The sequence below is a fragment of the Gobius niger genome (genome assembly GCF_951799975.1).
Source record: "Gobius niger genome assembly, chromosome: 20".
Taxonomy (NCBI): Eukaryota; Metazoa; Chordata; class Actinopteri; order Gobiiformes; family Gobiidae; genus Gobius; species Gobius niger.
Genome location: NC_136871.1, coordinates 12,119,826 through 12,146,009, shown reverse-complemented (window position 1 = coordinate 12,146,009; position 26,184 = coordinate 12,119,826). Strand labels below are relative to the sequence as shown.

The following is a 26,184-nucleotide window of genomic DNA, read 5'->3' as shown; positions in this document are numbered from 1 at the left end:
AAACATACATAGTAACTCTATCCGTGCTCACTCTGTGAAGCACGCAGAATGCTCCGCATAGTTTCCTAATGTAACGGCCTGCTGTCAGAAATGGTCACGTAAGGACATTATCTCGCTAAGAAAAGTTAAACTAGACTGAAACAATGTACACCATTGTTCAGGGTCATGGGTTGTGTTTAGTCCATTTGTTTCACACTGTAGGCTACAGCTGATAGCATTTTCTTTTGGGAGACTACTTTGAGGATGCAGTAGTCCATCAGCAGTTAGTGAGTGGTTATGTAATTCTAATTTTTTACATAACCACTTTATTTAGTCAATGTATGTAATTTCATTAGGTCTGCATGAATAGATACAACTGGTCCAACATTACTCCAATAAAGCAATGAATGTTGACCAGTCACATTTGTACTTAAAGGTGCGTTATGCAACTGTTATGTGGGGAAGTTGACATGTGTGTGTATTTGACCTTGTCAGAAACGTAGAGACCCAGCAGCTGTATGCGTGGTCAGCACGGCGTCTTTACTTTTGAACACGGTCGTCTCGAGGACGCTGCAGGATCTATTGACTCTGTGCATAACTTCAAATCATAACAACGCCGCCCAATAGTGACTTCCTGTTTCGATCCAGCACAACAAAATAAAATCACCATCATTAGTTCAGCAGTTCATTAGTTCAACTTTCTTTCTGCCTAACTATTAACAGACAAAACACTCAAAATGCGTGGATTTAGTTATATTCTTGTAACGTTGCAAGTACCTTCCGAACTAATCAATGGGCTATATGCACAGTGACCCCACGTGATTTCCGCCTGGACAGTCAGCCAGACGCTGTCCTTCCTGTCCGTTATCTCTTCCCATTAAAAATTAGCAGATCCCACAGAAATGAAGCAATAGCTTAAAATTAAGATAAGACGAGCTGTGTGCTTTTATTTTGGTGTGCTGGATTGAAACCGGAAGTCACTTCTTGGGCGGCGTTGTTATGATTTGAAGTTATGCTCAGAGTCAATTGTTTGGAAGGTTTCCACTGCTGACGGACACTCTCACAAGAAAACCTACAAAACAATTGATCCTGGAGCGTTGTGGAGACCACTATGATCAAAAGTAAAGACGCCATGCTGACCACTCAGACAGCCACCGGGTCACTACAAGGTCAGCTTGTCAAATGAAACTATTTTGCACTATTTTGTGCATAAAATGCACAAAATACAGTTGAAACAGTTGAAGAACTGAAGTTTGTGTCCTTGTAAATATTTATAGGGGCTAGATGCAAGTTCGTGATTTTACACTCTCATCTCAGGCCTTATGAGTAACTGCAGCTTCTATATTAAGCTCGTGCATGACGGCACTTCGGACCCGAATTAACACCTTTTTGAGTGACTGTGCAGGATTTTAGAGGCAGTTGTGGCTAATAGGTCATAGGTCATTCTACACATTAGGACATGGCTGGAACATGTAGGGGGAAGAAAATACATAATTTTAACATTTTTCAACTCTGCATAGTCCCTTTAAAGTGATAGTCAGTAAGTTTAAATGTTTCACAGATTTAATCAAATGCTCATAACTGACGGTCTGAGCCTGTTATTTGATGTAAAGTATGTCATATTAAATAATTGTATTTAATCTTAAATCTAATCAGAATCCCCGGTGCCATAACTTTGACCAGTGAGACGAGCTTTCCTGTGAACCAATCACGTGCACAGGGACTTTGCAGCCCTAAAAACATGAGCATTGTGCCTGAATTCTCTGTACGGCAACACAATAGGGACGTGGCAAATCTTTTTTCTCGTCTTGTGAGTCAGTGGCATAATGCTTTTAAATGAGACAATTTAGCCTTTACAGATATGGTCTGGAGTAAAATGTATTTTGTATCTTATCTGTATCTTCTCTTGTATACAGACCATATTGTGCTGCATCACAGGGAAATGTAAATGTTCATTACTTGATGTAATGATGAGCTTTCTAGCTTCAGCCTACTCCTTTATTTTTAGCTTCTCTAACTGGATAATGTGAATGTGATTGTGAAGAGTTAAGAATGTAAACTGCTCCAAAATAAACTAAACAAAAAATCTTTCAAATATAGTGGAGTAAAAGCAAGTTCCCAACAGAAATCCTCCTCACGTACTACACAGGTCCTCAAAAACCCTACCTAAGTGTTACTTGAGTAAGTTTACTTTATTACTGATCACCATAATCACACTTGAAGAGTTTATTCAGCTCAAACTTGCAGTCAGATTCTACACAATTCACGCATATGGGCTTTATGGGTTTTGCCTGTATATCCAACCAACTGGAACCCTTCAAGCAACCCAAGGATTATCCCACCTCGCTCCACGGCTGTGAACACGGACCAGGAGGCATATGTCTGCAGTGTGTGCAGCCCTGTCCACACTCTTCCCATGTGCTTTTGATTACACAGATGGACACACACCCGGAGCGGCTGCGAGCTTGGCAAAGGCCTCAAAAACAACCAGTTTGCTATGTTAATGATGATGTAGAGAGGAAACGGTCAATAATGAATGTCTTTTATACATTGTATACTTGGGTGTTATCTTGATTGATTTTAAAAGTAATCTTGAGAGCCCTTTATTATTTAAATAACTAGTTCTAAAACCTTTCATGCTTAATACCTTCATTTGACATTCCAAGTACCACCAGGTCTGGATCAAGAACAAATCTGCACAAATATGACATAAATTGGACAAAATTATGTCCAGACCAGAGAAAACTTACATGTGTAAAACATACATTGTTATCTCTGTTTGAAATGAACAAAGTGTAGAATCGCAGATGACCCTGAGAACCACCTGGGGGAGGCTCAAATAGAAGGAGTACTTAAACCACAGCTTGAGAACCACTGATTTAGATTACTTTGCAGTGGCCTCTCACTTAAAGCCACACTGTGCAATATTGCACCCAGTAATAAGGGTGTTTTTTGGGGGAAAATTACCTACAAAACATGTTTCATAGGCCTGCCTCTTCTCAGACTTGACTGTGGACTGGAACGGGATGTCACCAGTTTATGTTCCATAGTAATGATGAGTCTTTGGTCGGACTACACGTTGTAAAACATGTGTACTGTCCTCTTCAAAATGCGTAACACTGCCTAAATAGCAGTTAGTGTCTCACTGATCATTAGGAGCAGGTTTGGTATCACTTCCATTTCACAATATGTCTGTTGTATTGAGTTTAATGTGTTTAGTTGCCATACTGACATCACGTATAGCAACATATAACCAGGAATATTCCGCAGTGTTACTTTTAATACAGCTATTACCACTCATCCACCCGTTATAAAAACTGAAGCTGTTAATAACACACAACTTTTAAAAATACAATGCAACACAATGAAGTCTGTGCCTTGGCTTCAGAAGTTGAGGTTAGGTGAACTAAACCAATGAATGTGCCAAACCATGTCAACAGAATTAGAGCGTGAGCAAAGCTAATCAAAGAGCTGGCATTCACAGACCTGTGTTTTCCATATGGGTCTTCGAGTCGAGATTAAAGTACCAGTAATCCTGACCGGAGTACATGGACGTCACAGGTAATCCAATTTACACAGTGCCAGGGCTTAACACTTACACGGTACAGGCTCGCCGAGTGTACTATGTGCAACCCCAATATATATGGTGATTGAACAATAAACACATACAGGTGTTCTTTTATAGATGTTTATTCCAAACTTTCTGCATATTTGTTTGTGATTAGAAGTCATTCTAAAATAGAGTGAATGAATAAAGCACAAAATTGTAAAAGTGACTTTAAGCGTCTGGAAAAGCGCTATATAAGACTAATGCATTATTGTTATTATTATTAATAATATATTTTAAATATTATTATTACAATTTACACTTATTTGGAATTGGGGTTTATTTTTCTTTTAACGTTGAATGTTACTTTTAATGAAAATAAAAGACCGAAAAAAAAAAAGCCTCTGCCACATTCTGTGAAATGTTATTTAATTCCAAATGCAAAACAAGCCAAATAGAACATGCATACATTGTTTCCTGATATTTTCTATGACTACATCATAGACACAATGCTGATTCTACCCATACAAAATATAAAAATATGTGAGGCCTCATTTACAACCATATTTACAGGGACTTCTTTAACTTAAGAGACATTAATATTTACTATATACACATAGCAAACAGATGGCATTAGTACAGTATATCCTGCTCTAGCTTCACAACCGCTCAGTAGAAATTAAGTTAGGATTACATTGCACACCACGTCTGGTGTTAGTTTACTGCTCTGTGGATATCAAAATGAATACAGGTGCCATCACTGGTTTATTATCATTCAATGAAACAACAACGCACAATACTGACAGTTTAAGTGTTAGGAGATGATGCAGTTCTTGCTTTTCCTGCGACTACGAGAGTTTAACTGCCCGCTGCGGCTGGCCCCTCCCACTCCTGTGTTGTACTTGTGCACAAGTTCCTGGTTGCTCAGGTAACGCATGTGGACGGGCCTCGGAATAGGTTCCCCCAGAAAGTAGCCTTCATCCTCCGACTCTGAGGAAGAAGAGCACGTGGAGCACCAGTCATCGTCATGGTCGTCCCAAGTGTACTGGTTAAGTCCCGAGCGCCGCATGTTTCCAGGGTTCTGCAGGCACAGGTCAGAAGTAGTCCTGGGACACTGTCTGAAGGGTGGAGGCTGGTGCCTCCCCCCTCCTGCTCCATACTGCTCTCTGGCACCACGCGGTGCAGGGAAACGGTCATAATCGTCACGTGCACGCAGCTGTGGTCTGTCCTGAGGTCTTGGTCTGCGCTCAGACACCAAGTTGAGGGCGTTTTCAGAGCGAGAGCGTCTGGAGCGGCGGGGACGGTGATGGTGCCTGCGCCTCTGGGGGGCATCCTCAGGAGCATCCATCCGAAATGCAGCCCCCCTGCCACAGTCCATAGCACTGACCCTCCGCTCACAGATGGGGGGCAAATGGGCCGCGTTAGCACTGCTCATCAAACTGCCCCGGTCCTCGTCCTGGAAGGTGAAGCCAGGAGGAACATGAGCCATGCTGCGTCCCATAGCCATGGGGGCCTCACAGTATTGGGCCTGGTAGGATGCAGAGTGGGGGGGCTCCATCTCCAGGTAGGGCTGTCCTGCTGTGAGGCTGTGCAGAGAGTCAGAGCTGCGAAACTGCACAGAAGAGTTGAGTGTGTTCATGTTGCTCTTGTCAGAGTGCACTCCTGAGTCTTTACTCAGGTCTGGCATCGAGAAACGAGAGAGTTGCTCCTGGTGCTTCCCTGCCCCGTCAGCTGGGTTACCTAAGATAAGATAAGATAAGATAATCCATTATTGATCTCACAAGCATATTTAATTCATCAACCTTTCAATGATATTGTACTGTAAATGTAATGACTTAAGTACTCACTGATGCTTTTGGAGAGGCCCAGGGACTCCATGGAGCCTCGGGGCGTCTGCTCGAGGGGGGTGAGGTGCTCAGCGAAGGTAAGTGCGTTGATGGGGTTCCTGCTGCGGGCCACTTGTGCAGCAGACTGGGGCTGGTCCCTGTCCCGCTGGAAGCCATGCAGACTGACCGATCGCTTGTCGGCAGAGAAGCCAGAGTGGTGCTGTGTGCACTGAGACACTTCTGTGAAGCTCTTCTGAGTCCTGAGTTTGGGGGGGTAGTAGTTGTCCACTGGACCCTGGAACCACGCCTCATTTAAAGAGTGGCCCTTCATGGCTGAGAGGGGTGGTCTTCTGTGCTCCTGGTTGCTTGGTGCATTGGTATAAGTAGTCCGGACATTGCACTGACTGAGCAGCTCCAGGGGTGTGGGCTTTGCGACCATTTCGGCCTGTGCTTCATAGGTGTAGCCCTTACACACCTGCTCCTGCTTCTTCCACGCAGGAGGCTCTCGGGTCAAACTGGGCGTCTGGCTGGAGAGGCTTAGAAGGTCCATTTGCAAAGACAGTGGGTCCACTTCCCCCGAAAACCTGTCAGCCGGTCCCCCACTCCCTCCTCCACTCTTTCCCGCCTTTGAGCTGCGCCTGGACTCCCTGGTGGAGCGGGTGCTTTGGAAAGCCGAGTCTGACGAATCAGAGCCGTTAGCCTCATCGCCGAGGCTGCAGGCGCGAGAGCAGAAGATCTGACCCTGTTTGGGCAGGAAGGGCCGTCCCAGCAGGGAGCGCTTACAACGCGCACAGCAGAAACAGCCCTCAGTGGCGTGCCAGTGTTGACCGTCATACGTCATCTGGCCTTGGTCGATACCTGCGAGAGATGACACGTATCACGACATGCCACACAGACATATTGCTAACAAGCTACATAAAAAAAATGGCATAGTGTGAAAATGAGCTCAAAGACTGTTAAACAACACCAAGCCATTAGCCTCTGCAGCATTCTGTACACACACAAAACAGGCAGGGGTCACAGAGGGGAACGATTTTGTGCTAATAACTGCCATCTGGTCCCAGTATGTTTCCTAATGGTGTCAGTTTATAGTCAAACATTTTTGTGTGAACACCTCAAGCAAACAGTTTTAGAAAAGCACTCTCCTGAAGGGGGGCAGTGTGTAAAGCATTTATTGAGAATAGCTTGTCTTCACATTTACATTAACCATCATAACATTATATAGAGCCCATGGGTCACAGAGTGATGAAATACTGTTGACACCGAAATTTGTTAACAGTTCTGTTTAGAATAAAAATAAGGCATGTGCATATCCTCTATAGTTGAAAAAGGACAGGCTGGGAATATCTATAGAAGAATCCATCAGAATTAAGATAGTTAGATATCCAATATCCAACTACCTGTCCTCTTGTCATCTCAAATTGTGATGGTGATTTGTTTTCACTGAGGTGCATTTTTCAATCAAGATTTTTGTCAGAAAGGACAAAATCGTGGACCTAATCCCGACCAAAAAGTGAGGTTCAACAGATATGAATTTTCTGCTTTTTTCCTTCAATAACAGGGAATTGCCAATGGACCAATAAATAAACCCGTACCCTCCACAGAAAGCAAGGCCATCAAATTCAACAATAATGTCAATGCAGCCTGTTGGTGGTTCAGCAATGCATACCTATGTGTTCCCCGCAGGAGTCGCAGTATTCGGCATAGAGCGACTCGAAGCAGGAGCAGCAGTAGGGCCGGCCCTCCTTCATGATGTAGCGCTGGCCTCCCAACACAGTCTCGCACTCAAAGCAGCAGAAGTGCTTCATGTGCCAGTGACGGCCCTCTGCCTCTGTGCACTCATCCGCAAAGATGATCTGAGAGAGAAGAGAAAGAGTATCTTTTACCAAAGACTTTAATCCCCATTGGATCCTTAACCACTTTCTCCATTGTAGATTAGTGCCTTCACCAGTGGTGACGGAAGTGGGCGTTGTTCAAGTGCTGGATTTACTTTTAATTACACAGCTGCAAAATCACAGGGTCTTTTTAAGCACCAGGCACCCAGTAAATTGTAAAAGTCTTTGCTTCTAGTCCATAGAGCTATGTGGATAAATGTTAATTCCAAAAATGATGTAAAGCGATACTGCAAACTGTACAGTGTGCAGGTTTAATTTTGAAGGACATTTGAGAAATTCTGCACATAAGATGCAAGACACACAAATCCCTTTTCCTTTACAATTATTTATCAATGTATTTTCACCACAATCATATAAATAAGTGATTGTTGTCAGTGATACGAAGGTGATTTCTGTCAGAAGACTGTGTTTTTGTCATCTCATGATTGGCAGGTTGGGGGTTCGAATCCCACTTCCTGCAGGTTCACACTGTCGTCGTGTTCTTGGGCAAGACACGTCACCCACCTTGCCTCCTGTGTCTGCGTACATTGGTGTGTGAATCAGAGTGTGAATGGGTGAATGGTTCCTTGCTCTAAAGCACTTTGAGTGCCTCATGTAGGTGGGAGAGCATGGGTTCCCAAACTTTCCAGGCCGGGATCCCCAAATTACCAAGCAAACAATCACTGATGCCTGATAAGGGTCTAAGTCCTTACTATAATGACTGTTGTCATAAGCAGTTTGCGGTTGTACCTCGTCACAGGCCGTGCAGCGTGGCTTCAGTCTCTCCGCGTGGTGCCGTCCACAGTAGATCTTGCCCTCGTGATAGAAGTAGATGAGGTCCACCAGGAGCTCATTGCACAGGCTGCACACGAAGCAGGCCGGGTGCCAGCATACGCTGTGGCCTGTCCTTGAGGCAAACACGGCTATATCCCCGCCACTGATCTGACCGCCACACTGCAACCACAGAACAAGATGTAACTTAGTTTTGAACTCATGGAATTGGTAACATTCAGGTTAATCCATATGCAGACATGACAGAGTCCTGCTCAGGAACCATGGGTTCTCCTTAAGCTATACTTTACTTCATAATAATAAAAACACACTTAACAACTCCTCCCAAGATACTTTTGCAATTAAACTAAATAATACAAGGTCAAACTTTAGCTTGGAGAATAATGTCAACCATTATCTCTGCTTGCTTTTATATTCCTTATATGGTTCATATTCTGTGTTTTTTGTTATGTTGTACATAATTTTTCCTTAATAACGTAATATTCAACATCCAATGAGCGCATATATTGGAATTTTACCGGCCAATTTAAATATATTTCACAAACATGTGAGAGCGACAAGGTGACTCTCAAAATGATTATCATTTACAACATTCACAGAGAACAAATGCACCTCGTGTGTAACGTGGTCCACGGCTCTCAAAGCACTAGCCACAACACGTACGGTTTTTGACACAAGGCTGGATATAGAATTGACATTTAGAAGAAAGGTTTTGAGATCCCCTTTCGTCTGCACTCGTGTACCACTGAGGGTAATTGCACAGAATGTTTAATATTGCTCTATTCTTAACCAGGTCTCTCAGTGCAGGTTTATTTATAGGTGTCATAAGAGCGATTCTGAAGCCAACATATTTTTGTGTTGTGTCTTTGCCGTGTCCGCGCACATTGGTGTATGAATGAAACTGTGAATGGGTTCTTTGCTTTAAAGCGCTTTGGGCCTAATGAAGGTAGAAAAGTTAAGACCATTTACCGTTACAATAATGTAAATATCACTGTATATCCCACAGCCCAATGTAAAAGGTGACCTAAAATCACATAGAGGGGCGTGTTACCTGCTCGCAGATGGCCCCGCTCATGGTGACGGGGAACGGTCTGACATTGCCGCGGCCTAGGTTTTCCCGTTTACGCTGGTTACTGAAGAGCTTCAACTCCCGCTTCTCCTCATCATCCAGGCTGTTGCAGTAGCGCACCTACAAACACAACAAACCATTTATAATTTGGAATAATGTCTCTGTAAGTTAAAGACGGTGGCTTTAGAACACGGAGGCTTGGGCTGGTGAGGACTTTCCTTGGAATTACATTCACGCAAGTCATGTGGAATCACTGTATCGAAAGATGTTCTACATTTGTGAGTTACAAATGCAGAATTGGCTGAAGATCACTGAGCCTTGCATGGATTTGATGTTTTATCCATTTGCACACAGCAGAGAGAAGCCAAATTCACATACTCTTTTTTCAGTGACTGGGAAAATGCTCCATAAATTTCAGCCTGCATCATAAATGTTTAACCATCGTGTACCAGGGGATTTTCATAAATCGTTCAAAAATATTGCCTTTAAAAGAAAACAAACCAACCAACCAACAAAAACTCCCCTTGTCCGGTCTATCCACTCCTCTTATCTGCGCTGCCCCGGAGCCAGGGCTGACCGGGTGGAAAGGAGATAGGGTTGTAACGGGAGGGGGCGGGACAGTTTGGGCGCTCACCTCATTGTCATGTGGGGGTAACTGATGGAGCAGCTGTTTGATGCGGTATTTCTCTCCTGGGCTGTTCACATAGGGCACCTTGTCCTCAGGCAGGGAGCTGTAGTACTGGTGAACCTGTGAGAAAGAGACGGATTGGTAAAGAGTGAGGTGTGCAACAGGTCTCCAACAACTAACACGAAAGAGATAGAAACAACAACAAAAAGATGTATACACCCAACCTATTCAAGATGTCTCAATACAAGTAATTAGATAATATCTACCGTATCTTCCGGACTATAAGTCGCACTATCTTTCATAGTTGAGCTGGGGGTGCAACTTATACTGGTGCGATTTATATATCAAAATTTATAATTTCACCTGTTTGCTATTTTCACACTGACAGCCGCTAGAGGGCGCTCTAGGCTTGTATCAGTATCTGCTATTACTGTACCACTGAAGATTTAAAAATCGAGCATCAGAAAGAAGGTTTAGAGTAAGTGAGAAACTTGCTCGGGACTGGCGAAAAGCAGAGATACTCTTACTGTAATGAAGAAAACAAAAACGCTAATCACGAGCTAAAAGCTCAATGGCCACAGCTAGAGGAAAGAGTTTGAACATGAGAGCTTGAACAATGTGATGCCGGGAGAGGCTTCACGGTGCAGTTACGCCTCCATGCCCAGGTAGTTGCCAAGGTTGGTGCGACTTATACTCCAAAAAATACGGTAAATATTTGTGGTACTTTCTTGATAACTATATTGTGTAAACGTCCTAATGTGACGCTCACAAAGAGAATTGACAGACAATGAACTACAAAAGCAGAAATATTACTTTACACCCTTTTAACAGATTATACGGCAATGATTTTTATTTACACTCCACCAGTCGATTTTTTTGTTGTAGTTTTTGTTTTATAATCTCAGTGATGACCTTTTTTCTTTTATAGCTTTCCCACAGCATATTGATAAACATAGAAAACATAGAGGAAGAAAATAATGTAAGGCAAATACAACACAATTTCTTATTAGAGTATCAAACCAAGCGGTGACCAGCTGATGCAGAGACTTGTGTCAGATATAAAAAAGTGATTTGTGTCTCAACAGCAGAGGCGTAATGGAAACCCTCCCTCTCTCTGGGCTCACTGTGCGGGCTTACACCGACCTGTCACATACTTACACGCACAGACAAAGCATGTGGACATTAATGTAAGGGCAAGAATATAAGAAGCATGTGGACGGAAGATTAATGCTAATCTGACAGGCCGAACGGCTGGGGAATCCTCTAGATCAGATGAAGTGACAATATGAGTCGCATGCATTATTTATGAGAACCGTCTCTGACACGGTGACACACTGTACGAGTGATGGAGGGGATAGAGGTCAGAACCATTAAGAATGGGACTCTGGATAGGACTGGAGTCGGGCAGATTCGATATAATACAGCTGGGATGGGGTTTCCTTATTTCATTATTACAATGATTATTATGTACAGGTTAAACTCGGAAAATTAGAATTGAGAATTGATTGAAATAAGTTCATTTATTTCTGTAATTCAACTTAAAATGTGAAACTAATATATGATGTAGACTCATTACATGCAAAGTGGCATATGTCAAGCCTGTATTTGTTATCATTTTTGATGATTATGGCTTTTTTCAAAATATTTTGAATTGGGGCTTTTACAAGCTGAGCCATAATAATCCAAATTAAAACAAATAAAGGATATACATATAGCACTTTGCATGCAGTGAGTCTATGTCATATTCAGTTTAAACTGTGAAACTACTGTAACAGAAATGAATGTACTTTTTAATGATATTCAAATTTTCCGAGTTTCACCTGTATTTTTTGAAAAATATTGCTTTATTTATTTCATTTAATATATATTGTATTATTTAATGTCAATAGCCTGTGTTAGGCATGTTGAATGCAATATACAATTTAAATTGTATTTGTATTTAATAAATAGTATTTTGAATAAATAATAATAACTAAATTTGCCTGTGCTATAGAATAGAATAGAATAGAATAGAATAGAATAGAATAGAATAGAATAGAATAGAATAGAATAGAATGCTTTATTTGTCATTATACACACGCATAATGAAACGTGTTTGGCTCTCAAAGTCTCAATAATACATAATAAAAACACTCACAGACAAAAACAGCAAAAACAGCAGTTGGCAATGTGGCACTAGCTGCTACAGAAAGTATCTGTTTCTGTGTGCGGCACTTTATTTTAAGCACTTCAAGAACTGTACAGTTGTACAGTTCTTGAAGTGCTTAACATATAAAGTTGGTATGGTATGGTATGGTATGGTATGGCATGGTATGGTATTAAGGTGTGATGGAGCATATTTGACCCATTCTTCAACCAGTGCCTCAGAGCGCCCCGTCAGGAGCAGTGCCTGGGGACTCATCTCCAGATCTTAAGCCAGACTCATGGTCAGGAGTGCCCAGCTGATAGCTTTGGCTTAGGCCTACCGTGCATGTCGGGTTGATTGTGGAAACCAGAACACCCAGAGGAAACCCATCCAGACACAGGGAGAACTTGACACAGAAAGGCCCTTTTCAACACGGGAAATGAACCAGAACAAAATCTTGCTGAGGTAATGGCTGTGCCACTGTCTCTAACTACATTGAGAGGATAAAGCACTTCTCAACTGGTGGGTCACAAATAATGTTCGCCTTATAAATGACCCTGGGAGGAACACTGTGTTTTGACGTTGTCATGAGCGTCTGAAGGTGTGTCCTAAAGCTACATTGCTCATAATAGGGAGAGCAATTGAGTGATCACTGAGAAAGTCCTATCTAATGAATGGTACAGTGGATCCTTCAGCTGTGCCCTTGGCAGCACATACCGGGTCATGCAAACAGATTAAGCCAAGCAGGTGCACAACAGTCTGGAACAGTTTTAAAATAACCCAAACACAACTAATGCTAAATCCAACACTGCACTACTCCTTAAAGAGACCCAAAGCATAACTGATTCACTATCAAATAAACCATCACATATTGTGGCGTGTATGGATAACTGTGTGAATTTGGCATCGTTTCCTTTGTGCCGTGAATCTCGACAAACGCAAAACAAAACCAATATCGATACAGGTCCAAACTGATGACAGGCTCCATGAAAGATACAATGGTGTTGTGCTGCTTTTCAATGGTCCTTTATTGTGTGGAGAAGGCAACTGTAAAATGTGTGTATAATACTGTACAGGTATATGATGAAGTTATGGAAGAATCAGAACCCTTGCTGACCTAAATCACCAAATGTCGGGTGCCGTTAAGACTTAGGGGGGAAAAATAGCTCAACTTACAAATAAAAACATACAACCTAAAAGCGGGATAAATTATACAACCCGCTTGGAACAACAAGATTCCAGTGTAGAGGAGGAGAAAGGCACGCTGCCCCGAGGAGCAGATCTATGGCCGGCACAGTTACAGCAGGGAGCAGCAGCTTGTGATAATAACTGTAATTGAAAACAGGCTAAACTAAGGACTGCGCTGAATCCCAAAGTGTGCTCAAAGGAGTGTTTTTAGGGACTAAAGAAAATAGCAGCTCTGTGCTCCTCGGTGACAGCAGTGATCGCTCCTCACAGCTGCTTTCTATTGCTGCTAATGGCCGCAGGAGGAAAAAAAAGGCTCCCGACACCGGCACTTTTACAGTCTCTCAACTGGCCACTTGACGGTGGTTAGAGGTGGAGGCACCGACAAAACACTGGTCCAACAGGCGCTATCACTAATACACTGCTGGAGTGTGGTGTTACTGAACAGAAGAGATCTGAAGCTGTTCATTTGATATTAGGTATAGTTTCATTGGCCCCGTGGGAAATGTGTCCTGCATCCAGCCCGACCTTTAATGCTGTCAGGAGGAGCAGTGGGGGAGCGCAGTGACACATCTATAGGGCTGGGTACCGCTACATTCTGTTCAATACCAGTACTTTTACGATACTTGGTTTTCAATACCGATACCTGAACAATACTTTCTTCAATACCTATACGAAAACGTTTGTCACCTAGAACCAGAAAACAGAACTGCATATTTACAATATCAGGTTCTTCTCCAATGTCAAGAAATGTGTGAAAAATGGGGAGTAAATTGGGGGAAAATTGGGAGGAACTTAGGCAAAAATAAGGAAACACTGTGTTCCTCTATTGTGCAAAAAAAAGGTTAAAAAAATAAAATTAAATGGGGAGAAAATGGGAATAAATTGGGTTAAGAAAATCGGGGAAATAGAGAAAATATTAGTTAGAAAATGAAAAAAATTAGGGCAAAAAATGGGCAAACAATATTTTTTGGGGAAAAAATACGAGGAAAAAAGTGTATAAAAATGGGAAAAATGGGGTAAACATTAGGCAAAAATTGTAAAAAAAAATAATAAAAATAAATAAATAAAAAATAAATAAAAAATGGGGGGGTAAAGCATTTATTTGAGCTGAAACAACCAAGTCACTTCCTGTAATGCTGTCCCTGGACCAACAGCATCATACCTTGGATCTAAAGATATCTGAGTTTTTTTTTTGCTTGCTTTCCTGTTTTTTTCAATACCGGTTGTGCCTAAACTTTATTTTTTTTTATATGGGTATCGTTTAATGGAACCCAGCCCTACACATCTCTAGATCTTCTGCAACGTCAGGAGTACCTAGATTAACCCATTGCGCATGTGACTGTCGGGCAGTAAGGGATACAGTAAGTAATCTACTACTGTAATTAGATTACTTTTAAATTACACCGTAATGTAAAGGATTACAATAGCAAAACTGGTAATTAGGTTTAAATGACTTTATTGAGTGACTAACAGTTACTTTTTCATAATATCTATATGTATAATATAACAACGAGATTGGGCATGTTATTGCAGTCTTCTTATTCAAATGTACTGATCTTAATGCATTTGACCTTATCTGATGGCCTATAGATTCTACATTTCTATTCTGGAGACTTAGTAATCTTCCTTTTTCTAGTGCAGCACTGAAAATCTTTTGTTAATCAGAGACAGTGAGTCACATGGCATGGCATAGTAAGAAAGGAATGCTTTGTTTTAACGCAAAGTAAACTTTACGGCAGCCAATATTACACTGTGCATTTTACATACAGTGCACTTCACTTCTGCTCCTGCTTCATCACAGTTAAATAAACATGAGGAGTGCGAGCTGGTGGTTGTGTGCCGCTGACTAGAGGAAGCACACAGGTAGCTTGGACTTCCTATGCAGAAACCGTATCCTTCTGTTTAGATCCCTGAGATTAGCTGCGTGTTTGGAATCTCTGTACTGTTCTCTACGGAGGCGTTGCCGTGAGGAGGTCCACATAAACTGTTCTCCTGGCTCACGCACAGAAACTGCTCGCGCTAAGAACCAGGTGAACCCTAAATTGTCCTTCTGAAAGTCCCCTGTTTATAAGCTGTAGTGTATCAAGACCAAATACAGACAAGGTTATTTTTAATGCTCTCACGGTGCACCATTTATCACTATGACCCTGCGCTTTAGAGGTCATCTCTTCAGTGGCCGACAGGCTAATTGTCTTTGGGGTCATAAGTGTGACCCTGACACACAAGACAAATAGCCGTGTTCACTCTCGGAGCTGTGGATGCCAACGCTGTATTGACCAGGCTGCAGCTGACATTTCCTCAACAGATTGCATTTGTTCAGATAATCTTTGACTGTCTATGGCCAAGATAGTTTCCATGTATTTTAGGAATTCCAGAAAGATAACTTGAACAGGCTCAGTAGTCCTATCCACAGACCTAGGCTGCACAATATATCGCAACAAAATATCGTAATATTAGGTGATGTATATCCATATAGAAAAAAATAAACCATATTACAAAATCCCTCATCTGATGTAGGTAACAACCTAGTTCAGGAGAAAGGCCTCTCATTATACTGTAGTTGCTATGTTGATATTTTGGACATTTTAGTCTGTTTCAGGGTCTGATTAGTTGCTGATTCTTGATTTTTCAAACTTCTCTTGTTAAAATTGGGTTAAAAAACCCAAATTAAAATGGACTTTAAGCCATAAAGTCAGGTTGTGGCTTACAGTCCTTTTTAATTTGGGTTTTTTAACAAGCTGAGCCAAAAAAAATCTAAATTATAATAAATAAAGGCTATACATATCTCACTTTGCATGTAATGAGTCTATATCATATATTAGTTTCACAGTTTAAGTTGAATTGCAGAAAGGAATGCACTTTTTATGATATTCTACTTTTCCGAGTTTCACTTGTATTAATGTGTGTGTATGACTCCTCCTGCTCACTGGTGGATGAGCCGACCTATCAGTGTTTAGAAGTTATATATAGGAGTGTCATACTCCTTTGAAGTATGACCTGAGGAAGATCCATTCGGATCGAAAACGTTGTCTCAATAAATGCAGTCTTTGTAGAATGTCAGTGTGCAGGCTTTTTCATCATTCATCCATCACCCCTTGCAATAGCATTTCTACAACAATTCCTTAACAGAATACTCATTGACCCATACAGAAAAAATAAAAAAATGACAGCCGGCCAAACAAATGGAACAAAAACAAGAAAAGAACGTACAATAATGGGGAGTGTACAGTGAGGGGAAAAGTAAAAAAGTAAAACATAAAAAAAAAAAACATTTTTAGAGAAGCTTTTTGGTTGAGGCCTATTAGAGAAATCTGGCCTTAATGGGGTAATGTAACTGATGCATTTAGTCCAAATAGAATAAAATATTCAGAGTTTAGGTTTGTTTTTCCATTTAGAAGATTTCAAAAACTACATCAATCCAACCATTCAGGGAAGGTTGAATTGAAGTTAGCCATCTTTTAGTAATATTTTTTTTCCTTGCCACCAAGTGCCTGGAGCAGTTTCTTATCACTTCTCCGTTGCCTAAATAAATATCTTCGAAACTAAATGGTACATCAATTCCAAACACAGAATTGAGACATCTACTGTATGTATATCTACCCAGTGTGATATCGGAATTTTCAAAAAGAGCTGATTGATAATTTGTTCAATACATAAAAAATGAACATCATTTTTGGGGGCTTAATTATTATTGAATGTACATTTATTGCCATAACTTTTTGTTTTTTAGCCACTCAGTGAACTCCCAGCTGTACGAGCAGTGGAGGATTAAATCATGAACATTGTCAAAGACTTGTCACACTGTGTTTATTATTATTGTCAACTTACTTGCAGTTTATGCACAAAAGAGTTTGACACAAAAAATTATAACTTGAAAAAATAAAAATAAAATAATAATTCTCTACAGATAGACTAAATTGAAATGGAGAAAAAGCATTACCGGAAAACTATGCTGCAATTATGGATACTGTATCTGTGGCAAAATGGTCTTGAATATTGCAATACTTTCTACAGAAACATGTTGCTATACAAAGCACTCTGCCTCTGGAACCATATTCATGACAGAGCTTCTGGACGATATAGGCACATATCCGTGTCTAGACTGAGTAATAACACATCCAATTCACTTAAATATTATATATATGCCCTGATGCTGCAAAACAATGTTATTACATATTTTATTTTCCTTAAAACCCAGGTTCAGTTTAAAATTACTGTGGCAAACATGTATTTATCAAACCTGTGGGGCATTCTTTTTAGGGCAGTGCATTCTTCAAGCTTTGCTGCTGGAGTCTGTACCACATAGTGACGATAAAAAACCTCAAGGCCATGACTCCAGGCCTCTGTCAGTCTGTAAAATAGATGCTAAACTCAACAACTCGACTGTACACAGCTACAAGTGGCACTTCAGTGGCACTACTATATCCATTGAGCACATTATTACATTACATTGTAACTGCTAGCATGGCCACAGTCACAAAGCAGTCTGCACGAAACTGAAGCAAAAGATAACAATAGAGATTGCTGTGTAACGTGAACTCAAGTAGGACCATTGTCATCGGATCCATTTGTAAGACACTTGGCAGGGCAACAAACTCTGGTCTTGCTACTACTTTCTAAACACACATAGAAAGAGTACATAAAGCTAATGAAAAAGAAAAGCTTTAACTTCAGCACGTGGCACAAGATAACCACACTCAAACACTAGTATGACTAATGCCTCTCACTCACAGGAATGACTTTCTAAAGGTAAACATTCAGTGCAGTGTAGTGTAGGAGGAACAAGCCCGTACCTGCTCCGGTTTGAGTCCTGGTGGGACCCAGGCGTACTCCTCCAGGGCACACCCCGAGTCATCGTCCGAGGTAGAGTTCCTCTGGAAGTCGTACATCAGCTTTGTGACCGTCTTCTCCATCTCCACTGGCATGGCGGTCACTGCATGGTCCTCACAGCGACACTTGCAGTGCAGACAGATCTTCCTGATGAGACATTAGATACACAGTTAGAGGAATCAAACTATTCATTATGAGTAAAAAGTTACATGGGGAGCTTGTGTGAATCTATCGTTATTCACAGAAAAAAAACATACTGTAATGAAGATAGTATGCACATAAACTAGGAAGCAAGTGACAGTAAATTCACAGACACACACTTCAGAAAGCAGGAATGTCCATCTGTGTTGACAGTTCAGTGACCCACCAGTATTGCTTTGTGCCCACAGAAAACCTGGCTCTTTAGATCCAGAGACGAACGCTCAGTTCAAACACCCACCATTGAGAATTGTTGCAGTGGTGGTCAGAGTACTTAAATTTACTACGTGATTAAAAGTACAGATACGATTGGTCAAATATTACTCCAATAAAGGTTAAGGTTGCTCAGTCAAATCTTTTATTCAAGTTACAGTACTGAAGTATTTGCTATAGATAATTCAAAGTAGAAAGTACAAATCAGTTAAAAGTGGTATGAATAATTATTCTGAAACTTCAAAATTACACAAAAGTTGAGTCTGAATTCACAGCAAAACAATCTCTTGTCTCGAGTCAATGACATTGACAGTACATCTGCATATCACCACCTATCGTTCTGGAGTATGCATTTTAAGGCTGTTAAAATAATCAAAACACAGGTAGGTAGTGGAGTAAAAGTAATAAGTTCTCAACCAAAACACTACTAAGTACAGATCTTCAAAAACTCTAGTAAAGTACAGTACTTCAGTAAATTTACTGACCACCACTGCGTTCCATAGTTAATACTACGAAGCAACGAATCAAAGACGCACATCCAAACTATTGTACTGTAAGAAAAATATATACATATTTCCCCTACATTGTTGAAAAATGTGATTATACGGAGTTAAAGCAGAAGGTGTGGGTGGTCAGGGGGTCGATCGCACTAACCCCTGCAAACCCTGGGGCAGACGGAGCACACGCAAATCCCATTAGGCTGCAGACGGACGCCGGCCTGTCTGACAGACTCACACAGGAGCTTTGGACACTGTTGGACAGCGCTTGGCCTGGGATCTGTCATGACAAGAACCCCGTATGGAGAGTTGGCTGGGAAGCTCTTTGGGTCTGATTCAAGGAATTAACAATATTGACAATATTATCTTCATACATAAATACTCATATAAATCATAATAATAATTTGAGCAGACTTTTCCATGTAATTGTAAGGACAGTGACCTCAATGTGTGTTATTATTATTACAGCTATAATAAAGGGAAATATTCACAGTAGTTGCCCTTTTCTTGTGTCTTACTCTTAGAAGAATAAATATGCAATGCAAGTACTGTGCTAAGAATTGCACTGTTCATTCTGCTATGACTTCATAAAATCCACATTTTCACAAGCACAACATTTTAATGTCCCGTTTAACAAAGCACATACAGCTATCTGGCTTTTCACTGACAATCCAGACTTAGACTGATTTCAAGCTTTAACTGTGGTTTGTGTTCTAAGTTTTTTTTCTTCATGTTTTATTTAGCATATAGTGAATGAAGGCCAAGCATGATGGGACCACTGCCGGCTCACGGATGGACTGAAGCTGGAGTGTGGATAGCGTGGACACTGCAGATGTTCGACCAACTGAAGCTGCTCAAGCTACACTGCAGCTCAGTCACCAATGGAACTGAATATTCATGAACTGTCAGCGTCCATCTCACCGTATGCACTCCGCTGCAGCTCATGAAAGAGCGGGCTGCTTCACACTCACCGCCTCACATAAATATTACATGGGACGAGGTCAGATATTATTGACGTGGAGTTGAATGGAAGCGACAAATGAGGCAGCGATGTTGCTCAGAAGGAAGAGGGCGATGGAGGGAAAGTATGAGGGAGAGTAACAGCTTGAAGTGCCAGCTCTTCGACATCAATAGAGATTTTAAAGTTATTGGTGGTAGTATCTATCTATCTATCTATCTATCTATCTATCTATCTATCTATCTATCTATCTATCTATCTATCTATCTATCTATCTATCTATCTATCTATCTATCTATCTATCTATCTATCTATCTATCTATCACCTATTTGTGCCATGCTTGGGGCTTCCCCTCTACAGAGCTTTAATCCTCTTCTAATCACCGTGATTTCAATTAGGGCGAGATTTAGGGAACTCCTGTAACCCAAGTTAACTCCACTAAAAGCACCTCATAAACGACATAAAAAGAACTGCTTTCACCTCGGATTCTTCCTTTCAGTCCCCGGGGGGTTGTAAAGGCTGCCTCCCTATTGGTCAATTACTTGGGGGGGCAGTTACTTTTGTAGCTCCATGATGTCAGTGGGAAATCATTCACCATATCAGGTTAATTATCACTGGCTACTCTTGTGTGCAAGCACTGTATCCAAGGAAACTAACTTGCATCTAATATCTAACTAGTTTGCTTTGAGTTGTTAGAGACCAACAATGCATTGCAAGAAATGTACTCAACTAATGCAAAAGTAAAGTATTATATGTATTTTTCAATACCTTCCGTATAAATCACTACAGTGTGGATTTTGTCAGGCAGAATTAGGGAAGGGAATCTAATTTGTATAGCGATTTTCACACAAACCACCCCAAGGCCAAAGCGCCTCACAAAATGATGATTGATTTGATTTTATATTTCATATTAAAATACAGTATATCTTTACTATTATGACTTATGGACGTAGACAAGATAAACCTCTGCTTTTACTTTTCCAAATCTGAAAATAGAGAGGCCCCATGACCATAATTGAGACTGTGATGTTGCTTAAATGTCAAGCCCTATACACAGTCACCAATCCAGGTACTAAACAGGCCCTCGTCTGCTCAGCTTCTGAGATCAGGCCAAAATATGACCAAAGAGCAAAAAGAGTATGCACAAACTCATTCTGTCTCTATTCTGGTAAACAATTTGAATACAGGCCACTCTGCAAATGGTGAAAGCTTTCCGTGTTTTCTCATTAAAACACACCTGGAGTTGTGTTCATGTCTGTCCTGCACTTTCTGGGGCCGACTTTATTTCTATGACTTGGAGGGACGCTTTTTACAAGAGTCAGGCCCCACAGAGATTTTCCATGAGCTGGCATTTAGCAACCAGATGCAATATACTCTGAGGACACGCAAAGGTGACTCACACATCTGTCAGAACAACTTACAGAAAGCCATAAAATGCATTAAATAATGTACCGTTTTCATAATCATCGCCGTAAAGCAAAATGACCGCAAGTGTTTCCTGTGGACAGCGATTCTCAATTTGCTGCACTTTCCGTTTTATGGTCTCCCACGTGCAAAGTGCAGTGAACTCAAGAGAGAAAGTGCAAACCATGAAGATATGTGTGCAACATCAAACTGGGGCACGTTCCAACTGCAGCCACTCTATACTCAAGTCCGGTTCATATTACTTATTCATACAGAGTTGACTTGTTCCATAAAGCACTGGTGCATTGGATAGGAACAGACATTGAAGGCATGGTCCACACTTTTTGGACTACTACTTGGACAAATCTGAATGCCTTATAGTTTGACAAAAGTGATGTCTATGAACATAAATAAACTGGCTCCGCTCTCATTTGAGATTTCAGCAGCTGGCAGATTTTAAATGACTTAAGGGGCTGCAGAGATATTTGAACAGGGCCCTCATCCTGGTTTGACCACAACCAGCTGCAGCCTGTGGGGGACATGTTATGCTGGGACAATTCAAAGTCCCAAAGTGGCTCAAGAAGTGTAAGTCCTTAAGGTTATTAGTTTCAGTAATAATGCAACAATAGTGACAAGTTGATCTGTTACAAGTTGCAGGCTTCGGCGATGCGCAATGGCCAAACACTAACAGGATGGACAGGTGAAATTGTAAGTTGTTACTCGACAGCGCAGCTTTGTGGAAAGCGCAGTGAGGGCAGAGCGCTCCAGGGGGTGGGTGGGGGTTGACGCAGCAGACCACGTACACACTGGGACATCTACAACCATAAACCACACCGTAGTGTTAGATCCAAACACACGGGTGGTTAAATATGGCCTCAGTCCAGACGCCCTGTTTACGCGTCTTGAGGTCACGAGCGGCACAGACCCCGAGACTTTTAACTTGCGAGTATAGTTCTAACAATGCAAATCATTTTTGAGCAGAGCAAAAGACGGTGTTTGTTTAAACAGACTATGCCTAAAATCAAGTCAGCGATCGTAATCTTAGCGTACCTTCTTATGAGCAGCGGACAGCAGCCATAGTCCTGACCACTGCGTTAGACGTGGTGTCGAAGCGTTGGTAGAAAGTCCTCTTCATAGCACTATTTGTTGAAGAACTTTAAAGCACACATCTTTGCCACGAGTGCAACCAGCTCTCAGGTAAAAAAGCAACCTCCTCCGTTAAAAGTCGATGTTGTCCGCCCCCCTGCACTCCGCAAACATACTCCGGAGTTCTGCGTGCGAGGAGAAAGCGAAGACGAGCGGCCAACCCAAAGTGCGATTTAGAAGTAACGCTTTCCCCAAAGTAGGCTACTTGTTCCAAACACATGAAAAAAAACATCAAATGTAATTCCCACAGTAGCTGCTCTCCTTTAAGAGCTGTGATAAAAAGTAAATCCGTGAAGTCATGGATGCGCAAAAACCGAGGCTGATAGAGAGGCTACTGCGCTCGCTGCCGAGATCCATGGCCGAGAGTCACTGAAAAGGTAATTTAACCATTCCCCACAGCCAAGCGCAGAGAGGAATCGACTTTCCACTTCCGTTCAACGCCTTCAACAGAAAACAACAGCGCAGCGAAACAAACAGAAAGGGCAAGTTGAGAGAACGGGACTCGCGCGTAGTTACAAACCTATTTTCTTTATATCATATTGGGAGCGACACAAACATTCACATGGACATGCAATGTGTCCTACAATTCTGACAACACTCTTGAATCTCCCTTAATGTTGCTTGTGAATAATTATTTCAACATAATTTTACAAAAGATGGGCCAACTCCAGCACTAACACATGAAAAACAACCGCACTATAGGATATTGGTAGGATTGTATTCTTTAATCTGAAGGGCTGCTTCCTTACTTCCTGTTATTTACCCCCTCTCCCTTTCTCTCTCTCTCTCCCCCCTCGCTCTCTCTCTTCTTGGGATATTCTCAGTCCGTCCGTTGCTAAACTTACCGTGAGGTTTGTGAGTCTGCGTCCCAACAGTATAATTAGCGGCATGGGTGACTGGTGTCCCGCCGGCATTTGCATTACAATAGGCGCACTTCCCTGAATGCAACTGGCCAGAGAGAGAGCAAGAGGGCTTGCAAACAAAACGATGCTGTTTAACATAAACAAAAATTAGCAAACCAATCGAATATAAAATCATAAGAGGCAATTTATCAAGATAGAATAATCCCAATAATCGGGAAACCTTTGGAGTAGTTTATCCTATCAAGTCACCAAAACATTGAGGGTAAACATAGGGAAAGCTATCTAACAAAGAGCCGAGACGAGTGACCTCATTTTATGAAAATCCACCTAATCCTGCACACTCTTTTCTAATGTGCTTTTCTCATGCTCGCAGTAGAAGTTCCATGGATAAAATTTAGATTTAGTCATTTGTTAGAAAATGATGCCTAACAGCATAATCTTAAAAGGTGTCGGACATTTTTATAGCACAGAAATAGTTTGAAAGAGTTTGTAATTGGTGAAGTATATCCACTTATTCACCCATTTTATATAGAGTGTAGGAGTTTAGACTACAGAAATAACAGAAATCTAATATTCAGACAAATCTTATGCTAATTTGACTATACCTGTAAGCAGTGCTGGGTAGAACACTTGAAATTGTATTTAATTACCGAGGACTGAATACTTGCCGTAGAAATGCAGTTACTTTGTCCTATAAAGCATTGTTTTGTGAATATATGGAAGTACATTATATTTATGTAGCCTGTAAGTGCGTCATATAATTAGAAACATGTATAGGCTGCGCTTGTTGGAACGCTTAACGTATTCAACTTTAATTAGGAACTCAAACACGCACACTGAGCAAATGCACACCAGGAGCACAGCAGAACACAGCACTCATCACATGACACATGGACCGAGGGATATAAGGAGGAGTTTAACATTGTATTTGTATTCCAGAAAGAGAGTGAAAAGTGACAGCAAAAGCACTACAGAGCTAAACCTTTCCCTGATTGATTTGATATATTCTCTAGTATTAATATTGTGCAATGAGCTCAAATCTAATGATTAAAGGAATAGACCACTGTTATTCCATACCGAGATATTCTTACCCGAGCTTAGACGAGTTGATACGCACCTGACTGGTCTTTGTGCATGCCTGTGGAAGAGCGTTGTAGCTTCCAACTTCACCCCCGTTTGGAGCTATAGGAATACATTGGGAGAGGCCAAATGCTAACAAAGACCAGGCATCAACTCGTCTAAGCTCAGGTAAGAACATATCTCAGTATGCTGCAACGGTGGCCTGTTCCTTTAAGTACCACAATGTACTCCCACCACTGCACATAAGTGACATCGAGATTCGCTTTCAAAACACGTATGTTTGTTTGCAAAGAAATGGTTCTAAATATAAATATAGCAGCTACATTTTCCACATTTTATAAAGGTAGTTACATAACTATTCCTTCATCACCAAAGCCAAACCTTTTTTGGTTAACCTACCTCTGAAAATGCATTTTGAGATAATGTCTTGCATGTTCTGATTATTATAACAAGTCTGCTTCCTTACATCTTTTAATTACTTACAGGAAAGTTTGTAATAACTTATAGGAGTTTAAAGGAGCCTTAGATCTTGTGCACACTAAATAATTTGAACATTTCTTGCAAAGAGCTGGTATAGTGCAGCATGGGGGACATACCTCAGATAGCAGTGCTGTGTACAGTAGACTTGAGGCATACTCTGAAGGCCTCTGCGTGGTAATTTTAGCCCATGACGCAAACAGGTTCACTCCCTCTCAAAGCATGCGAAGTACATCAAGGGTTTTGTCTCTATCAAGACTCAAGATGAGTGATATTGTAAATGTGCGTTCCCTTGGGCTAAGGCCTATCTAAAGTATGCAAAAAGAAGCTGTAATGCCTCAAAGGCCCTTATTCCATGAGCGTTTTGCAGAGGAAGGAAATGATTTATATTCCGTCTGATATGCTTAGAAAAACACCCGGATTATTCATTTATCTCAATTTTAAATGTAGCAGGGATCCCGACATGGCCTCCACATCTCTGCTTCTCATCTGCTTTTTTAGGAACTGCAGTCCAGCTTCTTTCATGTGGCAAATGCTGATAGCTATCACTCGAGAGTCAACACACTGGGCAGCTGGGGCCTGAGCAACAGCTGATCTCAGACATGCAGGCAGGGAGAGAGAACTTCCTCAGCGATGTACTTTTCTGCACAGGCATTTCTTGATAAGTTGAAAGGGAGCGTGGCTGTTTATTTTGCAAAATACGAACAATGTTGGGGTCTGTCCTAGCAAAAGAATGAGAAGATACATTGAATAATAACTAGGATAAAATTACTATTGAAAAACATTGCAATGGCCCAACTCAATTTACCAGGGTTTCATACTGACCCACCGTATAATTGCCTTTTCCTGCAGCAATTCAAAACATAGGAACTCAAATGATCTTCTGAGCAAAAAAAATAGGGCTGTACACGAGTTCATCCCGACTTTCCCAAGTTTGACCAGAGCAGACGCAGGCCAGTCCTTTATTTACAGGAAAAGTCTTATGCTACATTAGTTAGGCAATGGTTCACGGAGAGCACTCGTATCCATTTACAGCAAGACAAACCACCTGCCAGCCAGTGTGTGGGGTCCAGTGCTTTTTCCAATCAACTACGTCCACCAGGGTTATTATCAGTGGTCCCTGCTGTTGCTTCCTTTAAGTGAAGTGTCTTGCTCAAGGAACAGGCCACCGTTTTTGCATACTGATGTCTGGTCTTTGTGCGTGCCTGTGGAAGAGCTTGGTAGCTTCTAACTTCACCCTGTTTGGAGCTTTAGGAATATGCTGGGAGAGGCCAAATGCTAACAACATCTATGGTCGTTTTGCGTGACTGAGGGCACATACAAAGACCAGGTACGTATCAACTCGTCTAAGCTCAGGCAAGAACATATCTCAGTATGTAAAAATGGTGGCCTGTTCCTTTAAAACCCATGGATAGTGAAGTGTGAAATGCTACTAGTCCACATGGAGGACAGTGGAGTGCAGCCGAAAAATGTAAGGTTTAACACAAAG

General features: G+C 41.4%; 1 protein-coding gene across 1 annotated transcript; it reads right to left on the bottom strand.

Moving 5' to 3' along the window:
• Positions 1 to 3,926: 3,926 nt before the first annotated feature.
• On the bottom strand, positions 3,927 to 22,339 carry prickle2b (prickle homolog 2b). Its single transcript, XM_079579247.1, has 8 exons — positions 22,180 to 22,339; positions 17,822 to 18,005; positions 9,722 to 9,835; positions 9,070 to 9,207; positions 7,977 to 8,180; positions 7,022 to 7,208; positions 5,374 to 6,210; positions 3,927 to 5,266 (listed from the first exon to the last, which is right to left on the bottom strand). The coding sequence occupies exons 2-8, from the start codon at positions 17,951 to 17,953 to the stop codon at positions 4,341 to 4,343; spliced, it is 2,538 nt and encodes an 845-aa protein (XP_079435373.1). The 5' UTR covers positions 17,954 to 18,005; positions 22,180 to 22,339; the 3' UTR covers positions 3,927 to 4,340.
• Positions 22,340 to 26,184: the final 3,845 nt, after the last annotated feature.

What these genes read in the sequence shown, in the direction of transcription:
- prickle2b (XM_079579247.1), bottom strand. Translation starts at nt 17,953, where the DNA reads ATGCCAGTGGAGATGGAGAAGACGGTCACAAAGCTGATGTACGACTTC. An exon ending in CAGGACTCAAACCGGAGCAG is followed by an intron (nt 9,836 to 17,821) that starts GTACGGGCTTGT and finishes TCTTTCTCACAG; the next exon opens with GTTCACCAGTACTACAGCTC. An exon ending in GGGCCTCTCCAAAAGCATCA is followed by an intron (nt 5,267 to 5,373) that starts GTGAGTACTTAA and finishes ATCTTATCTTAG; the next exon opens with GTAACCCAGCTGACGGGGCA.